This window comes from Poeciliopsis prolifica, unplaced genomic scaffold (assembly GCF_027474105.1).
Source record: "Poeciliopsis prolifica strain line A6 unplaced genomic scaffold, Auburn_PproV2 SCAFFOLD061, whole genome shotgun sequence".
NCBI lineage: Eukaryota > Metazoa > Chordata > Actinopteri > Cyprinodontiformes > Poeciliidae > Poeciliopsis > Poeciliopsis prolifica.
This window is the reverse complement of record NW_026562436.1, coordinates 253,866-273,525: the sequence shown is the minus strand read 5'-3', so window position 1 is coordinate 273,525 and position 19,660 is coordinate 253,866. Positions and strand designations below refer to the sequence as shown.

The 19,660-nt window shown below is 39.0% G+C and overlaps 2 protein-coding genes across 3 annotated transcripts in view; both read left to right on the top strand.

Annotated features, from left to right (window-relative positions):
- Nucleotides 1-432: 432 nt before the first annotated feature.
- Nucleotides 433-9,941, top strand: hmgcs1 (3-hydroxy-3-methylglutaryl-CoA synthase 1 (soluble)). Its single transcript, XM_055060752.1, is given in 11 exon segments — nucleotides 433-460; nucleotides 463-604; nucleotides 1,587-2,035; nucleotides 2,564-2,689; nucleotides 4,268-4,432; nucleotides 5,304-5,472; nucleotides 6,254-6,424; nucleotides 6,642-6,748; nucleotides 6,838-6,963; nucleotides 7,569-7,726; nucleotides 8,114-9,941. Coding segments are annotated over 11 exon segments (1,722 nt in total). The 3' UTR covers nucleotides 8,195-9,941.
- Nucleotides 9,942-10,948: 1,007 nt separating this feature from the next.
- The window catches only part of tln1 (talin 1), a 66,114-nt gene continuing 57,402 nt past the window's right edge, over nucleotides 10,949-19,660 (top strand). Inside the window, exons 1-2 of one of the 2 annotated variants that reach the window (XM_055060595.1) lie at nucleotides 10,949-11,113; nucleotides 11,274-11,383. The gene's annotated coding sequence lies outside the window, so the exon portion shown is untranslated. The remainder of the gene's footprint in view (nucleotides 11,114-11,273; nucleotides 11,384-19,660) is intronic. The other variant, XM_055060594.1, reaches the window with a different exon arrangement.

Sequence of the window (19,660 nt, the reverse complement as noted above, 5' to 3'; positions counted from 1 at the left end):
CATACTGACTGAACTCCTGTTTTTAAACAGGTCGCATTGGTGAAGGTCGTATACAAGTATTTTAATCAGCAGCTCTGGGCACCCTTTTATATCAAAGAGTAACTGTGTTAGTTTTCTCCTGGATGAAACATTCTTTTCTGAGTTTACGTAGACATTGTGTTAATTAAATATGTTCTAAAAGAGGCTTTAATATCACGGGGCTGTAATCATCAACAAGGAAGAAATGTCTAACAGAACTGAGCGGTCTGACTGAAACATGCAAGTGCTGCCCACCAACACGTAGACAGCGCCACGAACTTCTCCTGCAATTTCATTGGTTTCTTTTCTCTCACCAGACATCGTACAAGTTCCACCATTGGACGGTTGTTACAGCTACAGTACGTGCGTGGTTGGGACTGCCTAAGTGTGATTGGCCAGCTGTCTGTGGAGTTTATGGTGCGTGAGCCGTGGTTGGACAGGAAGCCGGGTGTCAGTGTGGACGCTCCGTGATACTGTCATCGGTAAATATAAAGTCAGCTCTGGCTGGCCAGCTGAGTGCTGAGCAGCAAAGCAGCAGCAGAGGTACTGAAACGTTTCCCCTCACGACAATTGACTTCACACGCAGGTGAGGAACTACTCTTTAGATATTACAATCTCAAGTCTGTCTCTCAGAGCTTTGTGAGGCAGTTTTTTGTTCTCCGTCATGTGCAGTTATTATTAATGAACAACACGTTCTTAAAGTATGTATCACGTGAGCTAGTGGAAGTGTTGTTAGTCGGAGAATTGAGGCATAAAGCTGGTCCGTCAGTTATTGTGTTCCGACAAGCAACAAGCTAGAAAATCATGCAAGGAGTCATTCTTATATAATTAGCCGGTTCATTTTCGGTGATAATATATATTACATTGCGATTCATGTCTGGCACATTTATGCTAACGTGTTTATTCTTAGATTGTGTTATTGATCCGTCAGTGACCTTTAGTAACCGGCTTAGCTTCCAGGAAATCCTGTTGCTCTTTCACCCACTTTATTCCCGGGTGTCCTCAGCTGGGCTTCAAAACCTCCAGTTCTTCTCACTGTGTAGCTTCATGTAAGAACAGGTATGTCTGTGTTCAGCTGTCAGTGAGCAGACTGAACAGCTACAGTATGACGCTATCTAGCGGAGCTAATATCTTTGTAATTGCGCTTTATGAACTACAGAGCAGAAGACAAAGTCGCTATTTTGGCTGTTATTGGTGTGAAGTAACCATTGAACCTGATTGATCTCAACAACAGAGGTAACTGTGGCTGCATCAGCATCTTAAATGATCTGTGTACTTCTAACCCTGCCTTTTTGTTGAGGAGCAGCTCTGCTGTTTCCCTGAAAACCAATCAAAACAGAACCGCAGTATGTAGAACTACAGGCGTCTGTGAGAAGTTGGTGAGCCTAAGGAGGATGTACTCTTAGGCTCACACGAACAGTGTCGGTTTTACTTCTGTTCTTGTTCATCTTCATTAACTCATTAGGCATTGGTGGACAAATCCCAATTAACTGCCTCCTGACATTTTCATATTGGTCTGAGCATACTGCAGTAACGCTCATCATTAAATCCCTCCATCACATGTTTAGGATGCCAGGATCAGCCTCCAATACCTGCTTAGGACCCTGGCCCAAAGATGTGGGAATCATTGCCATGGAGCTGTACTTCCCATCCCAGTATGTAGACCAGGCTGAGCTGGAAGAGTTTGATGGCGTGGCAGCTGGGAAGTACACAGTGGGACTGGGACAAGCTCGGATGGGTTTCTGCTCGGACCGCGAGGACATCAACTCTCTGTGCCTCACTGTGGTCCAGAGGCTAATGGAGAGGAACAGCCTGTCCTACGACTGCATTGGCCGGCTGGAGGTTGGCACGGAGACAATCATCGACAAGTCAAAATCTGTCAAGACAGTCCTGATGCAGCTGTTTGAGGATTCTGGCAATACAGATGTGGAGGGGATTGACACCACAAACGCTTGTTACGGTGGAACAGCTGCACTCTTCAATGCTGTTAACTGGGTGGAATCCAGCTCATGGGATGGTAGGTAAACATGTCCTCCATCCTAAACAGTACTTTTGCAGTTTTATTAAATTAGGATCCTGGCATAAATGATCATACTCCCTGTCAATTTACCATTCCAGAAAAACTGTTTATCTGGTGTCATAAGTGGCCATGCTAACTAGGCTGAGCATTCATGGCAGGCTGTGTTGTGATGAACCAGCTGTAGCCTAGCAAAGAAAACGGGGCGGGTGTGAGCAGCGTGTACACAACATTGCTAAGACCATCGTACTGGCTCTCATTCATTGTTTCTGACAGAGCTGTATATTTGTTCTGTTGACTACAGGTCCCACAGATTATCTGATATGGGGATAGTTTTAACAAACAAAAAAGACTTTTTCTAAAAAAGTTTTTTTGTGGTTTTCTGTGTACATACCTCCTTAGATATGAATTCTTGATTGTTATCTGCAGTGTTATTAAATTGCATAAAGGATAAACCAGCAGTATGGTTAAAGTTCTACTCATTCATCACCTCTGCTCTTTTCTCCTGCTTACTTTCTTTCTCTGCAGGACGCTATGCTCTGGTTGTAGCCGGGGACATCGCCGTTTACGCCACAGGAAGTGCTCGACCTACAGGGGGTGCTGGTGCAGTGGCTATGCTCATTGGGCCTAATGCTGCTTTGACCTTTGAAAGAGGTCAGTTCATTAATTAATTCTTCTGATATTGACCAAGAGTTTCTCACAAAATACTTTTGTTCCAGGTCCCTGCTGGTTGAATCATCTGATGTGTTCTGATTGTTCAGCCTGTTCCTAGTTTCCTGAAACCTCATGATTACATGAATCATAGAATCTCAGTGGGAAAACGTCCCAACAGATAACTGTAGGTCTGTGAATCAGGGTGTAGAGTAGTCCTCAGGAAGTTTGATAGCTTAGGTTAGGTTCCTGCTTCCTTTTGTCACATGTTGATGTGCTATGGGGCGAGACACTTAACCCTAAGTTGCCTATTCATTTGTGTATAAATGTGAGTTCAACCTGGTGAATGTGGCTTTAGTGTAAAGTGCTCTGAGTGGTCAGTATGATTAGAAAATAGGAGTCAATTTGTTCAAATGAGGGAATTTAGATCATCATGTTTAAATAACACTCGCTGAGTGCTTCAGGGGACTATGTTATTTTAGCATTAATATTATATGTTAATGATATATGTAAAGTCACAAATGTTTTACAATTTTTTATGTTGAGAATACCATTATTTTTTTGTTCTGGCAATAAACTAAATATTAAGGACTTTACAACTGAGAAGGTTGAAACTATTGTTTGATAATAATATACATTTTCTGAATATTTGTAACTATATTTCTTGGGAAAAGACCTACACTACCAGAAATGCAAGTAGAAGAAAGCATTGACAATATTAGGCTGAATGGCCTTTTGGAACTATATTTTTCTGGGTGATAATTAAAAGGGCAGTAGTTGGAAACCTCATAAATTATGTTTGGGGAAAACTAGTATTGGTATGCTCAGGAAAATAAAAGATACAGTCATACACTAGATGGTTTATACAGCTCCCTTTTGCTACCTTGCTTGTCATACTGTGTAGAGATTCGGCTACATAACTATAGAACTAACCTCCAATCTGTTCATATTCTGCAAAAAGCCATAAGAACAGTAAACTGCTTATGATAAAACCACCACACTAAGACTTTCTTTAGCCAGTGGGAAGTAGTCAAATTTGCTGAGCTTGTAAAATGTAAGACTGCACATTTATACAAAGAGCAAAACATAACATTGTCCCTAAAATATTCAGAAATTATTTAAGGAAACTGATTTGAGATATGAGCTTTCATGGAAGTAGAACTTAAGACAACCGAGTACTCTACATTAAAAAGTATGTGCGTCTCTTTTGTTGTGATTAAGCTGTGCAATAATTTGCCAGAAGGTCTTAAACTAGGTAATAACATAACACAGTTTAAAGGGGAATTAAAACATAGAACAATTGAAAGCTATGAGGGCTCTTAAATATTTGAAATCTAATTGAAATCTTTATGAAGGTGATTGACATTTTTAATGTTTGTTTTTTTTCTGCTTTTTTTTCTTGTTTGGATTTAATTGTTGATTCTCTGTATCTTTAATAATATTTATTCTAAAGACTAAACCTATGAAGAGTAAAAATGGTTTACTGCTTCCACTGTTAGTTCATACTAAAAATGAACTAAGCTGTTGTGGCAACAAATCTTTGGGGAAATGTGATTATAAAAACTTGTTTCTATCCTGGAGGTCTGCGAGGAACCCACATGCAGCATGCATATGACTTCTACAAACCTGACATGGTGTCAGAGTACCCTGTAGTGGATGGCAAGCTGTCAGTCGAATGCTACCTGAGTGCCTTGGACCGCTGCTACTCTGTGTACCGCAATAAGATCCACGCACTGTGGCAAAGAGGTGGGTCCAAGCTGGGGAGAACTGTTCACATCTTAAGCTTTCAAAGTGGCTTATTGATTCACTTCAACTCATAAAGATATCGATAGATTTGATCAAAAGCAGAAATGTCTCTGAGACAGACAGATACCTATTCTCTCACTTTCTGACTGAACAACTTTACTGGAATTTCCCTGATTTAAAAAAATGAAATTGCTATTATTAGTTTGTTTGGTCTTTAATTTTCTTCAGTTCGTTTGATGGAAACTGGAGGGATTTGTTTTGCTTAAAATTTATTTCAGAGGGCCATTTATAGAGGGATTTATTTGTAAGCACAGCTGATGCTTGTGCCACTTTGACTGCAGAAAGAGTTGACTGGCCTTTAAACTCACTGGTTGCCATCATTTTCCACATTTGTCTTGCTGTTATAACGTTAGCCAGCATGATGTCAGTGAACAGCACAATAAAATAAGTTATGCTACAAAATGCTACATGTAGGTGAGCGAATAAATGAGTGGAGAAAATGGCTCAAACTTCAGTGGCTGCAGACCCCACAAAACTGTGTGCAGGAGTTGAGCCAGGCGAAGAGGGGTGATCTGTGTTGTAAAAGATTTCATTTGCCTAATTGGGAATAGTTTTAAGTAGTTAGAGTATTGTATACTTGCCTGCTTCCGAAGTGGCTCATTGAAGGCAACATGTGCAGTAGAGTGGATGTTGATGCAGCATGATGTCGACAGATAATCCCTCTATAAAGTCTGAGGTATGAAGCTAACAATGAATGGTTGTCATGACAGCATACAGACATGACGCATTAGCTGTTTATCTGCAGGACATGACTGTTGATGAAAAGCTTCTTGTTTTAGAAAGTATTTGAATCCTTGTGTTTTTCTAACAGAGGGTTCCGACAAGCACTTTAGCCTGGACGACTTTGACTTTTTAGTCTTCCACTCTCCCTACTGCAAGCTTGTCCAGAAGTCTGTGGCTCGACTGATGCTCAATGACTTTCTGAAGCACCCCAACCCTGACACAGAGGCGGGACCTTTCGCTGGATTCGATGCCTTCAGGTACTTGCAGAGGACAGCAGATTGGCCTCTGGTTCTTTCTAATAGAGTTCTTCACCCTAAAGGGGCTCTTGAATGGTTAAAATCCAGTGAAACTGTGGCCCGCTGTTGTTCTAGAAAATGAGTGTAGCATGTTAGAACATTTAACTGGAGTCAATGTGAATATAAGTGTTTTAAATATCTAAATACAATTAAAAGCTTGAGTGATGATTTGGTATGTTTGAATTGAAATCAAACATACTGAACCTAATGGAATCTAAAATAATCTTGATGTAAAGAGAAGTTGTTGCTGTAATCAGAAGTTGTTGTTGAAATCAGAAGGAAGTTGTGTTCCAGTGGGAATACATCAGCTACATACAAGCCTAGTCGATATATTCCATACTTCCTTCAAATAGAAGTATGGAATACATCTTGTATTTCTTGTATTTCTATACTTTATTGCCTGCTTATTGTCAACATCTGTCCTGGTGTTGCGAAGCAGCACCAGGCCAGATGGACTCTGATGTCCTTCAGTGTTGGAAACACATGCTTAGACTCTCTACAATGGACTTTTGTTGTTTTATATTTCAAAAACTTATTGTGTAGAAATCCTAGAAGTAACTCTTTTTCTTTACAGGCGTCACCTTTAGTGTTGTGGATTTCCTGTTGTTTAGTTTTTTTAAACTACAAATACAGTATTTTAAGAAGAACATTCTGACAAAAAACTGAATTTTCTGAAACAAAACAAAAATTCTTGTAGACTCATTTGGACATGGAGAATTAAACCTGTATGTCTGCTTGGCAGAGACGTGAAGGCAGAGGAGACGTACTTTGACAGGGACGTGGAGAAGGCCTTCATGAAAGCCAGCGCTCAGTTGTTTGAGACCAAGACCAAGGCGTCACTGCTGCTGTCCAGTCAGAATGGAAACATGTACACACCCTCTGTATACGGCTGTCTGGCTTCACTAATAGCACAGTATGTATGCCTTAGTGCCTGCTTCCCGACTGACTCAAATCAACAATGCTATGAAAAACAAAGCATATATTCTAAACAATATGTCATATTAATGTGTGACTAAAAGTAATGAGTTGAATGTGTATATGGATATGCTTAAAGTCATTTAGATTGATGGAGGGAACTAAAGCTTCAGACAATGGTTCTCACAACAGCCTCTCTGATTTCTGTGTTACAGACACACAGCATCTCAACTGGCAGGGCAGAGGGTGGGTTTGTTCTCTTATGGGTCAGGGTTTGCTGCAACCTTGTATTCTCTCAGGGTCACTCAGGATCATACCCCTGGTGAGTTCAGGCTCACCTCCATGTGACCTTCATATGACCTATGTGTGTGTCACACAACAGCAGAAACTGATGAGTGTGTGTCATGGTAGGGTCTGCACTGGACAAGCTTGTCTCCAGCCTGACCGACCTCGGGGTCAGACTGAACTCCAGGAGAAAAATGTCACCTGCAGCTTTTTCTGAAATCATGAAGCTGAGAGAGGAGACTCACCACCTGGGTATTTTCCTGCCTTACTTGCTGCTACTTGCGTGAACGTAGTCCTGTGTGAATGCCGTGTTGTGTTATGGATGGAACAGAAAAAAAGAAAAGCTAAAAAAAAAAAAGAAAGAAAAAGTGGTTGTGAATAATTTAGATTTTAGAGCTGTGCCACAAAGCCAGTCACCAGGTTTGCTATTTAAATTACAGTGTAGCTATTTTAATCATCTTACCACCACAAACTGGGTTGTCTATAGTAGCTTGGCACCCTGCTGTGAAACAGACTGAACAGGTTGTTTCACAGGTTGTAAGTGAAAGTTGTTTTTGCACCTGTTCGCTGTAGCACCGCAGATCTTGTTGGATTTGTCTCCAGCAGCTTTTTGACACGGAAATATAATTTTGTCCATTCTACTCATTTTAGTCTAGATTTAAAAGAACTCAGTGTTTTGGCTGTTTTGCAGTTTCCTGGAAGTTCATTCAGATTTGTGGTGCATATAAAAATGGCTCAGTTATGGCCAGTGAGCTTCCTGTGTGCCAAGAAGAAATCCTCGTTAGATTGAGGCAGCTTTGCAACCTATAATAAGCAATAACTGAATAGAGGTCTTCTTTTCTTGTTCACTTCTCCAGCTAGCTACATCCCTCGAAGCTCGGTGGAGGATCTTTTCCCTGGGACGTGGTACCTGACCCGAGTGGATGACAAACACCGCAGGGAGTATGCCCGCAGAGCCCTGGATGACGAGCTGCCGGCAGAGCCAGAGCTGGTCCGCACTGCCTCAGCCTCTGAGGTACTGTCCCAATGAGCAGAATCTTTCCAGAACCAGGTGTAGTTACTCCTGCTACAAGAGCCAGGACCACATCTAGTCAAAGCAGGTACAATGGACCCAATGTGGGGTGGGCATGACTTCTTTTATTGACCCGGTCAGCAAGAGAATGCCAAACATTTCTGTCTGGCAGATTGTCTTCAGAAGTGTATTTCCATCATCTCTTCAGTTCATCTTCTATGTAAACCTGTAAACCTTACATAGAAGTTCTCTTTGTTTGATACCAATATTGAGACCCTATCACCCATTCTATATGTCAGTGTTTATCAGTTTCTTGTTAAACACATTAATAAGATCAGAAAGAGGAAGAGCAGGTCCTGACCCTGCTGCTGGTCTGCTTTGTCTCCCCAGCACATCCCCAGTCCAGTCAAGAAAATGCCTCGCATACCTACAGCTGTGGCACCATCAGCCGGGGCCACCAGCAGCAACTGACAGCGTCTGTGTCCCCTTCCACATGGCCGGCAGAGTAGAACTGGAGAAATAGACAGTTTGGCCCAGCTGGATGGCCAGGAGGGCCGGGAGGTCCTGATGGGGACCATCAGGAATCCTGCCTTCCACCTACCACCAAGCCCTGCTTTTCAAAGTCATACATTTCTTTTTATTATTTGTTTTTTCAACATTTTTATTCTTTGGCGGTTCCTGTTTTTCAAAGTCCATTTTCGAATGTATCTTAGTTCTGCATTGGTGCAGAATTGATGGTTTCATTTGGGAGAAGAACAGACATATCATGCTGCCAACACTCAGTCTACACCATTAAATAAACCAAATTATTTATGCTATAGCTGAGTAAAAAAACAAAGGGAGCGAAGTGAAAAATATTGCCTTGGGGTTTGGGTTAGCAACACAGCAGGTGATGCAGCTTATCTTATTCACTGTGTTCTGTGAATTCATGATGTTCTTTTACTGTTAAAATTGTGCTGTTTCTAATATTCTGGCCTCCATCTGGTGACGTTTGGAGCAAAACACCAGGAAGCGGTTTCTCTCTCTCACTCTCTCCCTCCAATATGTAAGACATCATTCATCAGCCCTTGGCTTTTATTTAAACTCTTGTTGGCAAGGCAGCCATGACACCTGAACACCTGAGTGTGATGCTGCTTGGCAGTGATACTGTTGTTAATGTTGACCTTGCATGGTCACCAGCTGGAATTTCTTCCAAAAACACAAGGAGCACCAATAAGATCAGTATAGGAACGTCATTGGTCTTGGCATCTTTATTTCCAACTTGATAATTTTTCTAATTGGATGTTAGAGCTGTAAGTTTCCACAAAGTCTTACCATAATGTTTCAAAGTCTCATTGGCATCGTCTGTGAGGTATGCTCTGCAATACAGTGCTGCACTGCTGGCAGCAATGTAGCAACAGCAAGTGGCTCTCTAGGTTTTCAACAACCTTTCAGTTCATTTACTGTGTCTGATTAGTAAAGTGGCTAACTTTACTGTGATGGACCAATAGAGCAGCGTGTTGACATGTTAAAAGTTTAGTCTTTGTTTTATGTAAAATCTATTTGATGCTCCCCAGGCGTCACAGACCTCTGTGCAACAAGAAGCTCAGACTGCTCCCTCTGCTGGACCAGAAGAAGTATCACAGCATCATATACTAGTTTGACCACATTTTTGCTCCAATAATTGATCAACTGCTAAACAGGGAAACTTTAGTTGGTGATGCACAAGAGCAGGAGCATCAGCAACTCCTGCTCTTGAGTTGGTGAGGTACAGCAGGACTGAGCAGTTGATGCTCTGTCTGTCAGCTGCTGGAGCTAACAAAACAAACGGATGTCGAGACGACCTTGGAACACGGTGCAGTAGGTGGTGGCTCTGGCTCATGGCAGCTTGGATAATTGATGCTATAGTAACTTTCTTTTAGAGAAGCCTTACAATAAGCACCTGGGAAGTGCAAATTGTACATATAAAGATTTACATTCAATAATGTACAGATCTATTCTTTTAAACTGTAAAGTCAGTTGGTGGAGCTGTACCAGCTTCAATAGTGTTCTGCATTATGGTGTGCTCTTGCTGCCAGGCTCAAAGGTCACATGACCCTTTCCAGTGTTGATGGTTGTACAGCACGAAATATGATTATTTATGTCATGTAGATATGAATGTATTAATGTTCCACCAGATTCATTAAAACAAGAGACTTGTATACACATGTAGAGTGGGAATAAATGAGGATGTAATGTGTGTCTATGGTTTGTTTATTTCAAGAGAATATTCACGTTACATTTTCACTGCACTCTGCATGCTTGGGTTTACTGCAGGATATTAGCTTCTCCTAATGAGTTTATACCAGCTGGAATTCCCACACTTCCTGCTGCCATGCAGCAAATGCCAACAAGTAACACACTTTGCAGCTAAATAAGTTTCAATCATGTATAAAAAGAAAAATGAAAATCTATTTACACACTGGAATGAAGACAATTACAATATCATAAATACTGTCATTCATAAAGTTGAGTTTTTTTGTTGTTGTTTTTTGTTTTTTCATTTATGAAGCAATGATGTTTGCACAATCAGCTTTAGAGGTTCTATAACAACCTCCGGAACAGATTGTTATAGAGGTATCATGACATCCTGCCTTATTTGGGTCCTTAAATAAGGCAGGATCTCTTCCAGAACACTGGAACTCCTACCAACCTCAACAAACATCTTCATTGTACAAGAAGACATTTGTGCAGCAAAAAAATGTTTGTGCTGCTTTGGCTTTGAAGATATTAATAAAAGTTTAAAGGTCAAAAGATCAACGAATTACATTTTTTGTTAGTAGACTAGCTGTCACTTTCTTCCTGCACAGTCAACGGAACAGGAAGCGAATAACGGGCAGCAGCATCGACAGTGTTATTCTACACTGATGGGAGGAAACCAAAACATCAGCAGAGATTAATGTCACATTGTGTGCGTTGGTCCTCGCGCTGTTAATTGTCTCGCGCCACATCTAATCAGTTCTTCTAATTAGTATAAGATCGAATGTCGTCGGGAGAACGTCACAAGTATTATCTATTATCATAAGCATCAGTCAGAGTGCAGTCCTGCGGGACGACAACCCTGCTGTTGGTCAATGCAACAGCTCATCGTTCTATCAAGTGAATAGCTGTTCATTAGTGGTTTACTAATAAGCTAACATGAGTAGAACAATCCGACCAGGGAAAAACACCGCCCTCTGTACGTAGACAGGCAGGGTGGAGTTTCAGCAACGGCACCCCAGTTCGGAGCGGATAGGGAGGGGAGAAAAAAAGTCGCTTTGGGCCTTTCCCCTAGTTTAAAACTTTATTCTGTTGGGAAACTGTTAGAAAAAGACTTCTACGGACGCTTCATCGCTCGAAGAGCCGTCGACGGGACAGCAGTGAGGCGCTCAGGTCAGAGGGAATGTTTCTAACCTTCAAAAGTTTCCAGACTTGGTGCAAGACGTTTTTGACGTCACCAGAAAGCTGTAGCTGCAAAACTTTAGCCAACTAAAGCAGACACACCTGAGGTGTTCTCAGACAACATTTAGATGTCGCGTTTTAAAATCCACAGGTTCGGTTACACAATGAGGAAACGGCTCCGAATCACGCCCGCCACATAGACGCGAGCCCTCGCTCCACCATCACCAGTTTACACACACACGCACTCTGCTAAAGGTTTTGGTCTGTATTTTAGTGGAACATTCTGTTTGCGTTTTCAGGCTGTTACTGTGGCATGTTGCTCAAGATGTTCGTGTGTATTTCAGTCTTGGCTGTTCTGAAACTGTGAGTGTGTGAAAGTTCCGTATTTCAAAGAAGGTTTGAGACCGCCCATCCAGCTTCTCTCACTGCGCCTTTTATGACCTGCAGCACAAGTTCAGCTCCTAACTCTCATTGTGTAGGCAGCTCGGCTCAGCTCAGCTCTCAGATTGTTGGGCGTGTTTAACCAGGCACAGCACGACAGAAATGTAGCCTTCGGCTGCGAATTCTTCTTCCACTCAGATCAAGTGAAACAAACTGATCTGAATTCAGATCTTTTCTTTCTAGAAATTTGGTGTAATGGTTTGCAAGTCGAGTTTATCTAAAGATTAGCCTGGTGTAGAAGGTTTATAGAGTACCGTCGCCATTTATGTTATTTGTTTAGATTTTTTATTTTTCTTTTGAAACAACCTGCATTCAAGCAGGAGTTAATGCAGGTTAATGTTTCTCTCTTAAATAACGGTGCCAAACAAATAAGTATGTGCATCTGGTGAACACTTATTCTAAGTGTTTCTTGGTTTCTTCTATTTTTCAAAAACAGAGCCACAGATAATGTGATTTCAATACTTTATTGATCCCAGCCAGTCTTGCTTTATTGAAAGTTCATGTGAAATTATCACAATTCTTTCTCTGTCCGACTCAGGTTTGTTACCCACAAATAAAAATGTTTGGCCATTTAACACCATATGGAGCCCAGGATAAAATTATAAAACAATTGACATACCAAATGTGTTTTACAAATTTTAGGTAAAAAACCACCTCTTGAATGCCTTTTATAATATCTGCTTTTAATAAATAAATGTTCCAGATGACATTTAGTCTCTTGTGGTCACGTGTTTTTGCTAAGCTTGCGATATAACAGCAGTCAGAAGAAAGCTTATAGTATTTTAACAGAGGCTGCTTTTGAACAGCAGAATGCTATAACCAAAATGCATCTAAAAACTGACAGCCTGTACTTCACGGTATCTTGCTTTACTATATCTAATTTTACAGATCATTTCCATGAGTTTTTTTCTCTTCTGCACCACCCTGAAGACTAACCCCCAACATTGTTTTCAGTACAGGCTGTCAGTTTTTAGATGCATTTTGTTGTCAACCTAATCCAGTGTTTCTCAGTTCTAGTCCTCAGCCCCCCCTGCCTTGAATATTTATGTATTTCTGTTCCAGAACAGCTGATTCAAATGATTGTATGACCTCTTGTAGACATCAAGTGAAGGATAGGCTTGTTAATCACCCACAAATTCATGCCAGGTGTGTCAGAAGAGAAACACTTAAAACAGTGGTGTCCAAAGTTGGTCCTCGAGGGCTGGTATCCTGCATGTTTCAGTTCACTCCCTGGTAGTAGTAACAACCTTTTCAGCATGTATTGACATATTCTTCTGAGGCTTTCTAATGAGCCATCATTTGATCCCTGGTGTGTTAAACCAGGGAGGGAACTAAAACATGCAGGATACCAGCCCTCGAGGACTGAGTTTGGACACCACTGCTTCAAGTGTTTCCCTTCTGACACACACCTGGCTTGAATTTGTGGGTGATTATAAAAAAAAAACAAACATATAAAACAGGGGGCATGAGGACCCAAATTGAGGAACACTGACCTAATCTAAATAATTGGATAATCTTAATAAAAGTATGGAGCCAATTGTCCTCAGTTAGTGGAGCTTTGGATTCCACAGCATTACTGTTCAGATATAGCAGCAGAAGACCGATGGCAGTAAATAGACCTTTGATTCATGTTTCAAACAGATGATGCACTAGAACAGCACTCCTATCTGGCTGTTTTTTCCTGTGGCAATGCTGCTCTAATAAAGAGCAGCATTGTATGAAAATTAGTAATAATTTTCAATATTGTGAATTAGTTCACAACTTAAGAAAATCATATAGACTAAAACCTAAACTGAAACAATGTAGAAGTTCAGTTTAACAGATTCACCTGAATCATCACACAGTCATGGACTGCTCAGAGACACTCAGCAGACTACTAAACATTAACACCTCTCCAGCTCAAGACATATCTAGTGGTTGACTGCAGCTGCTCTAGCTGCTAATATTATGTGTTATATGTTCCTATTATGCAAATTCTGTTATGAGATGTTAATTTAGGGTCTTCCCCTGAGAGGGGCAGTCCACCATGAGCCGGGAAAGTTTTGTGTTTTAAAAAATATTGCAAGTTGACAAGAAATTTGAAACTATGACTTAGTAAATACATTATTGAAAGATAATATTGACAATATTTAAACACCAATTATAGTCTTAAAAAGGTATAAAAATATATAATTATTAAATCTAAAATAAAATAATATAAAATAAATAAAACTATTTTATGCATGAAGCCCCATGGACTGTCTTTGTCGTAATTACACAGGATGACGTGTTGGTATAACTAAGCCATATTTGGCCACAACAAGAAATCCTGCTACTATTCCAGCATAAAAAGTGATTTATTTTAAGAGCAAAATGGTTCTCAAACCTCATCAAATACCTGTTCAGTCTGACTGAGGAGATGCCTTGCTTTGTTTGGATCATATAGAATCATCTTCAGTAATACAGTAATAAACAGTCCTGCTTCAGGAATTTACTTGCTGTTAATTCTTTTAGGAATTCAGTTATTCATTTGACTTCAAATTGATTTTGATATGGTTTTAGAAATTTGTGTTGAAATATAAATCTAGTCCTCTGGCATGTATGCAGAGGACACATACTACTTCAGGACAAAATTAGCTGTTCTGTTTCAAGGTTGGTGTTTAAAGGTGGTCCTAAGTGCTTAATGGCACATCTTCAATGCTACTTTCTACACAAACACTGTCTTGTATTGGACTGAGAATCTATACCAGTGTGGGTCTAAGTTTATTTTCTATAGTCAAAAGCAGAGCTAAGGTATCACATAATTTTAATCACACCGTCTATTAACCCCCTCGCTGGTTTGTGCCTTTTAAATCCCTGTACAGGTCTATAAGATGGATCACACAGTTTCTTGTTTTCCTAAAAAATGCTACCTTCTACACAAGCATGTCTTAGTACCATCTGTATAATCTGTAATCTCTTTTTTTTAAACTCTGTTCACTGTCACCACTTGTATCATCAAAAGTTGGATTCACTACAAATTCAGTGACTCAATGCACTGAATTTGCTGGGGTACATTCTCATAGGGAGGACCTCCCTGCTGTGCAAACCTGACACATAATTTCCTGTTCAAATCCAGCTCCAAAGAAAATGTACAATAATGTATTTTCTGTGCTTTAATTTAATATTTTTTATAATTAGGCACTAAATTAATTAACCCAGACGAGTTGTTTTTGTAGTGGTTATGCCAAACTGAAGTAAAAAAGGCAGATAATAGTTACTGTGTGTGCAACTTAACCTTCTCAGTATAACACATCTTCAGATATGGAATATAAATATGTTACATGAGCACTTGTTTCATCTTTTCAAGGTGTGTGCATGCTTTGACAACATGCTGAAATTGCAGCATCATGTACTACATTGGCATGACAGCTATCTTGGATTCAAGGTGTCTTGACAAGTTGTCCGCATAGTGACAGTGACATGGCTACATAAAAAAATACAGGCAGTTTTAAGACAGCAACCTCATTTAAACAAAGCCTAAAGGTGAGAAGTTCTTTGTATGGCACATATATGCTGATGTTGCATTCGTTTTCCAACACTAGAATTGATGCTTCAACAGTTCAACCTAAAAAAATTATTTGTCACTGGCTTAGAACGAGAACTGACCTGATATGGTGATGAAACTCTTTCTCAACATGTGATCTTGCACTCCAAAATGATAGATTGTACCAGGTAATTTGGTCATTTGATTTGTAGTAGTACCAAGAAGCATCCTCCAACTTTGAGACACTGTGAACTTTCATGTCTTGTCTTTAAGTTTATTTTTACCCCATATGTACCAGAATATCCAATGGGCAAAAATATGCATCCAGATTTTTTTTATTTTTCTCTCTGGGTCTAATGGCCTTTATTGAACTGACCAGAAAGCAGATCCTGAGAGAGGGGGAAGAGATGCTGCAAAGGTCACTGGGTCAGGACTCAAACCCAGGAGAGCCACATCAAGGACTAAGGCCTGCATACAAGGGTCAGGCTTTACTCCTGCACCACCGCTGTGTCCAACATGTAGTCAAATTGCTGTAGTTACCTTTTAATTGCATGCTCCAACATTAAGGAGACAGTGCATTCATAAGGGAGACGGTAATACTCAGAAAATACTAAACTTCAACTTTTCTATTGCAACTAACTTGATAAGTTCCAAGTTTCAGTCTAGGTTTATAAAAGAAATGCACTGACAGAGCATTTTCAGATTGATACTAATATTAAGTTTTATTTGAAGCAGTATGCCCAATTGTTAGTAAAGCAAATTCCAACAGCATTTTAAGTCTTTGTGTTTGCTTTTTCTGTCTGCAACAGACTACTAAAAAACACTAGGGGTAGAAAGAAAAAATTTCATTCTTGTGAAGTATAAAATTTCTTGGCCAGAAGGAATTTGTTGTTGCCACTTTGTTCTTAAAAGAATTTCTCTGTTCTTGAGGAACATTTTTTCTTGCATCAAACTGAAGATGGAATTGGCTCTTCAGTGGCACTGAAGAGCCACTGAAAAACAGTGGCTCTTCACAAAAAAACCTCCTAAAAGATTGAATTGGCTCTTTTGGGGTTTTTTTTTGGGGGGGGGAGGGGGGACATAACAAACTGCCATTCTCTACTGAGATCTTGCATAAAATATTATGTTTTTTTGGATTTAGATTGTTGTTGAACAGCACCACCCCGCAGTAAATTTGAGACCAATTTGACATATTTAGAACTTGTTTGCTTTGCAAACAGTTTGGCAATTCCTGTAAACTAGTCTTATTTAGGGATAAACTGGACTGAAACTGGGATTAATTGTTATTCTCCATTAAATGTCATTCCTGATATTCACAGGCCATGGAATATAATGTAAGCACCCAAATAGAAACAGACTGCCCTGCTTTGTTTTTGCAAGCTTAGCTAAGGCTAAAAGTGTTACAAACATGTTATCTTCTCTCTGCCACAGGACCTCTATCTTTATTTTTTTTTTGTTTCTTTTGGATTGATGACAACCCAAAAACCATCTACTGGTGACACATGTATGCTTCTCTCCCTGTGCTTGTGTTTTCCTGCTGCTATTCCAGTGCATTCCATTGTTGAATTCCTCTTCATAGCAGAAGGACACAGTCATGCTGTTTTGACTAACAGCTGTACTCCATCAGGCCTTCCAGTAGACACTGCTAATCCACCAACAGTCTTCTAGAGGTTATCACCAGAAGTAGCACAAATGAAATTAATTTAAAAAAAATAATGAAAGGTGATGGCATGGTACCAGACGTGGTGTTCTGTTTTTTTCTGACGAGTCTGTTCTTTCTGTCTGTGTTCAGCAGAACAAAACTGGACCACAGCATCACGGTACTGTGACATATCAACAAAAACTTAAATTCAACAAATAACATCAATTTAATAAAAGACAGAAAAGTGACATAATATGCAAAATATACATTTATTATTATTGACACATGTAGACAGGTATGGATAGCAAGAGAATCACGTCAGCAATTCACCAATCAGTATCTTTTAGCTAAAGATCTTTAGAAAAATCTAAAATGAAATAGTATTTCATTCATATGTGGGGAAATGTATTTAAAGTTGGTGTCTAATGAAACTATAGGTTTTGTTCAAACATTAGTTTTTAAAATTTATTTCTTAAAGATGGGTACTGTGATGCAGACCCCTGGTCTAACCATCATCATCAATCAACATTCAGCACAGTCTTGAGTAATTTTCAGCATTTTTTTTCTTTTTGATCCAGACCCCAATGATCACAATGAAAACATGGAAACTGTAACCAAAATTGATTTAAATTTTGGTTACAGCATTAAATCTATTTAAAGTTTTGTAAGTTTTGTAAAATTGTAACCAATATAAATTGGTTACAATTTTCTGTAACCAAAATTGATTTACTCAGCGCAGTCTTGACGGTTGATTTTCAGCGTTTTTATTTTCTTTTGATGCAGATAAATCACGATCATCACAGTCACCTGTGTCACCGTAAACATACACAAACATTAGAATACAAACCATAGACTTAAATACAAACAAAACAAAACTTACCTCTCTGCTTTTACCAGGGAATGCAAAGCATTTGGGTGCCAAACACATTTTACTGACAGCTGTTTTAGCCATTCATTGGTACAACTAATGCTGCCAGCATTTACAGGGCCTGCCTTCATTGGCTATGGCAGACCGTGAGAAACATACAAAATAAACAAACATTACAAATTACAAATGCTGTTAAACAAAACAAAATATAAACCACCAACACTGTTAATCAAAACAAACATCCATAAACAATCTGCGACATTCATAATTTAGAAAATTTTCTTTCAATAATTTACAATTTTTAATAATTTACTCAATTTATTTCAAATAATTTGCTATCCGTTATACAAACATTAAAATACGAAATATGGGCTTACAATACAACAAAACACAACGTACCTTGGTACTTTCACCAGGGGAATGCAAATGTTTGTTTAGACAAACATTTGAATCTTGCTCACAGTTATTTTCCAACCATTCACTGCTACAACTGATAACGGACAGCTTTTCTAAGACCTGCTCTTACTGGCTTCGGCATTTGACGCAGTACAAAATAAAGATAGGAAACTACATATAATATTAAATCAGATGAAATATAAACAACCAACAGTGTTCATCGAAACAAATATCTATAAAGAATCTGTAAAATTTGGAAACTAAGTTTAAATAATTTACACAATTTATTTTAAAAAAATTACTATCTGTTGCAAACAGTATTTTTGATTTTTAGCATGGATTTGACATAAGAGTGAAACTCTGTCAACAAGTCTGTCCATTTAACTTTTTTTAAGAAAAAAAAGTGGGAGAACTGTCAAAATAAAGAGATATTTGCTTTTACTGATTGTGGTGCTACCTGGTAACAGCATCACTTTGTCTTGCATGCATTATGTTGCAGCAGCAAGTCAACAAATGCAGGTGGAGTGTGAAGGACCAACTTCAAAAGAGGACAAAAAGGTGTTCAAAATATAAAAATTTCAATTTAATTCTTCAAAAAATGGTAAACAAAAATGAACAATTCCATAGAAAAAGAAAAATAACAAATTTGAAACTAATTTAACTGAGGTCAACTGAACTCTAACCAAACACAAAACAAAACTGACCTACAAACAAAGAACAAAAGGCTGGTTAAATAGGGGTGGAGTTTCCTAAAGCTACCACACGAGGGAGGCACAACATAACAAAAGAACAAACAAATACAAAATTAACCGAAGTATTCTATGAAACAAATCAAAACAAACTTTAACTTAGCACAAATAATAAGTGAATATTTAAATGAAGAAATTAACTAATTCAAATCAACTTGAAAACAAGTCTCCCCCTCCAGTCTCTTAGAAAATGGTTTGTTCCTAGTCCCTCCTCCAGCTGGTTTGTCAGCAGCACCTCAAACAAAAACAAATATAAATAAACCATTCAGACAGACATTAACTAAAGTGTGCACCCATTAGAAAATATATGTCTAAATGAAATAACTAACATAACAGACTATCAACTGTAACTAATATAAAGAAAAAATAAATACTAACACAGTGTGTTGGTGGTAGGAGCATCCACCACATGGAGCCTGCAAGCCACACAAGATGTGAACCTCGAATTTATACTGAGACAGTCTTCAGCTCATCTAGTTTTAGTTTTACTGCTCACGGTGTCATCTTGTCCTCTTACCCAAGGGTGAACGCAAGGGTAAAGTTTCTGTGGTAAGGAGGAAATATAGAAGAGCAGCCATCTCAGAGCTGTGGTGTGCCTCTTTATAGAAAATAATGACTTAATCTGTTTGCGATTTTTCTTTTGCCCAATACTAAAAATATAGCCACCAGCCTTCAGACTTGATAAGGAACTTACGGAATTTAAGTGATACCTCAGACATGGTTTGGAATCCTGGCTTACTTCTAGAGAATGGAACCTTATAAAATATATATTTGTGTGTTTTGAATTAAACAAAATTAACTATTTAAATTTGTTGAAATATTTATTTACCAGACCATAGAAATCAGATAACTTTCAGCATAGTTACCAACTAGCTTGATTGTATTTAAAACCGACTCACGTGCCGAGTGTAGAAGAAACAAAGCTGGAAGTGTTTCA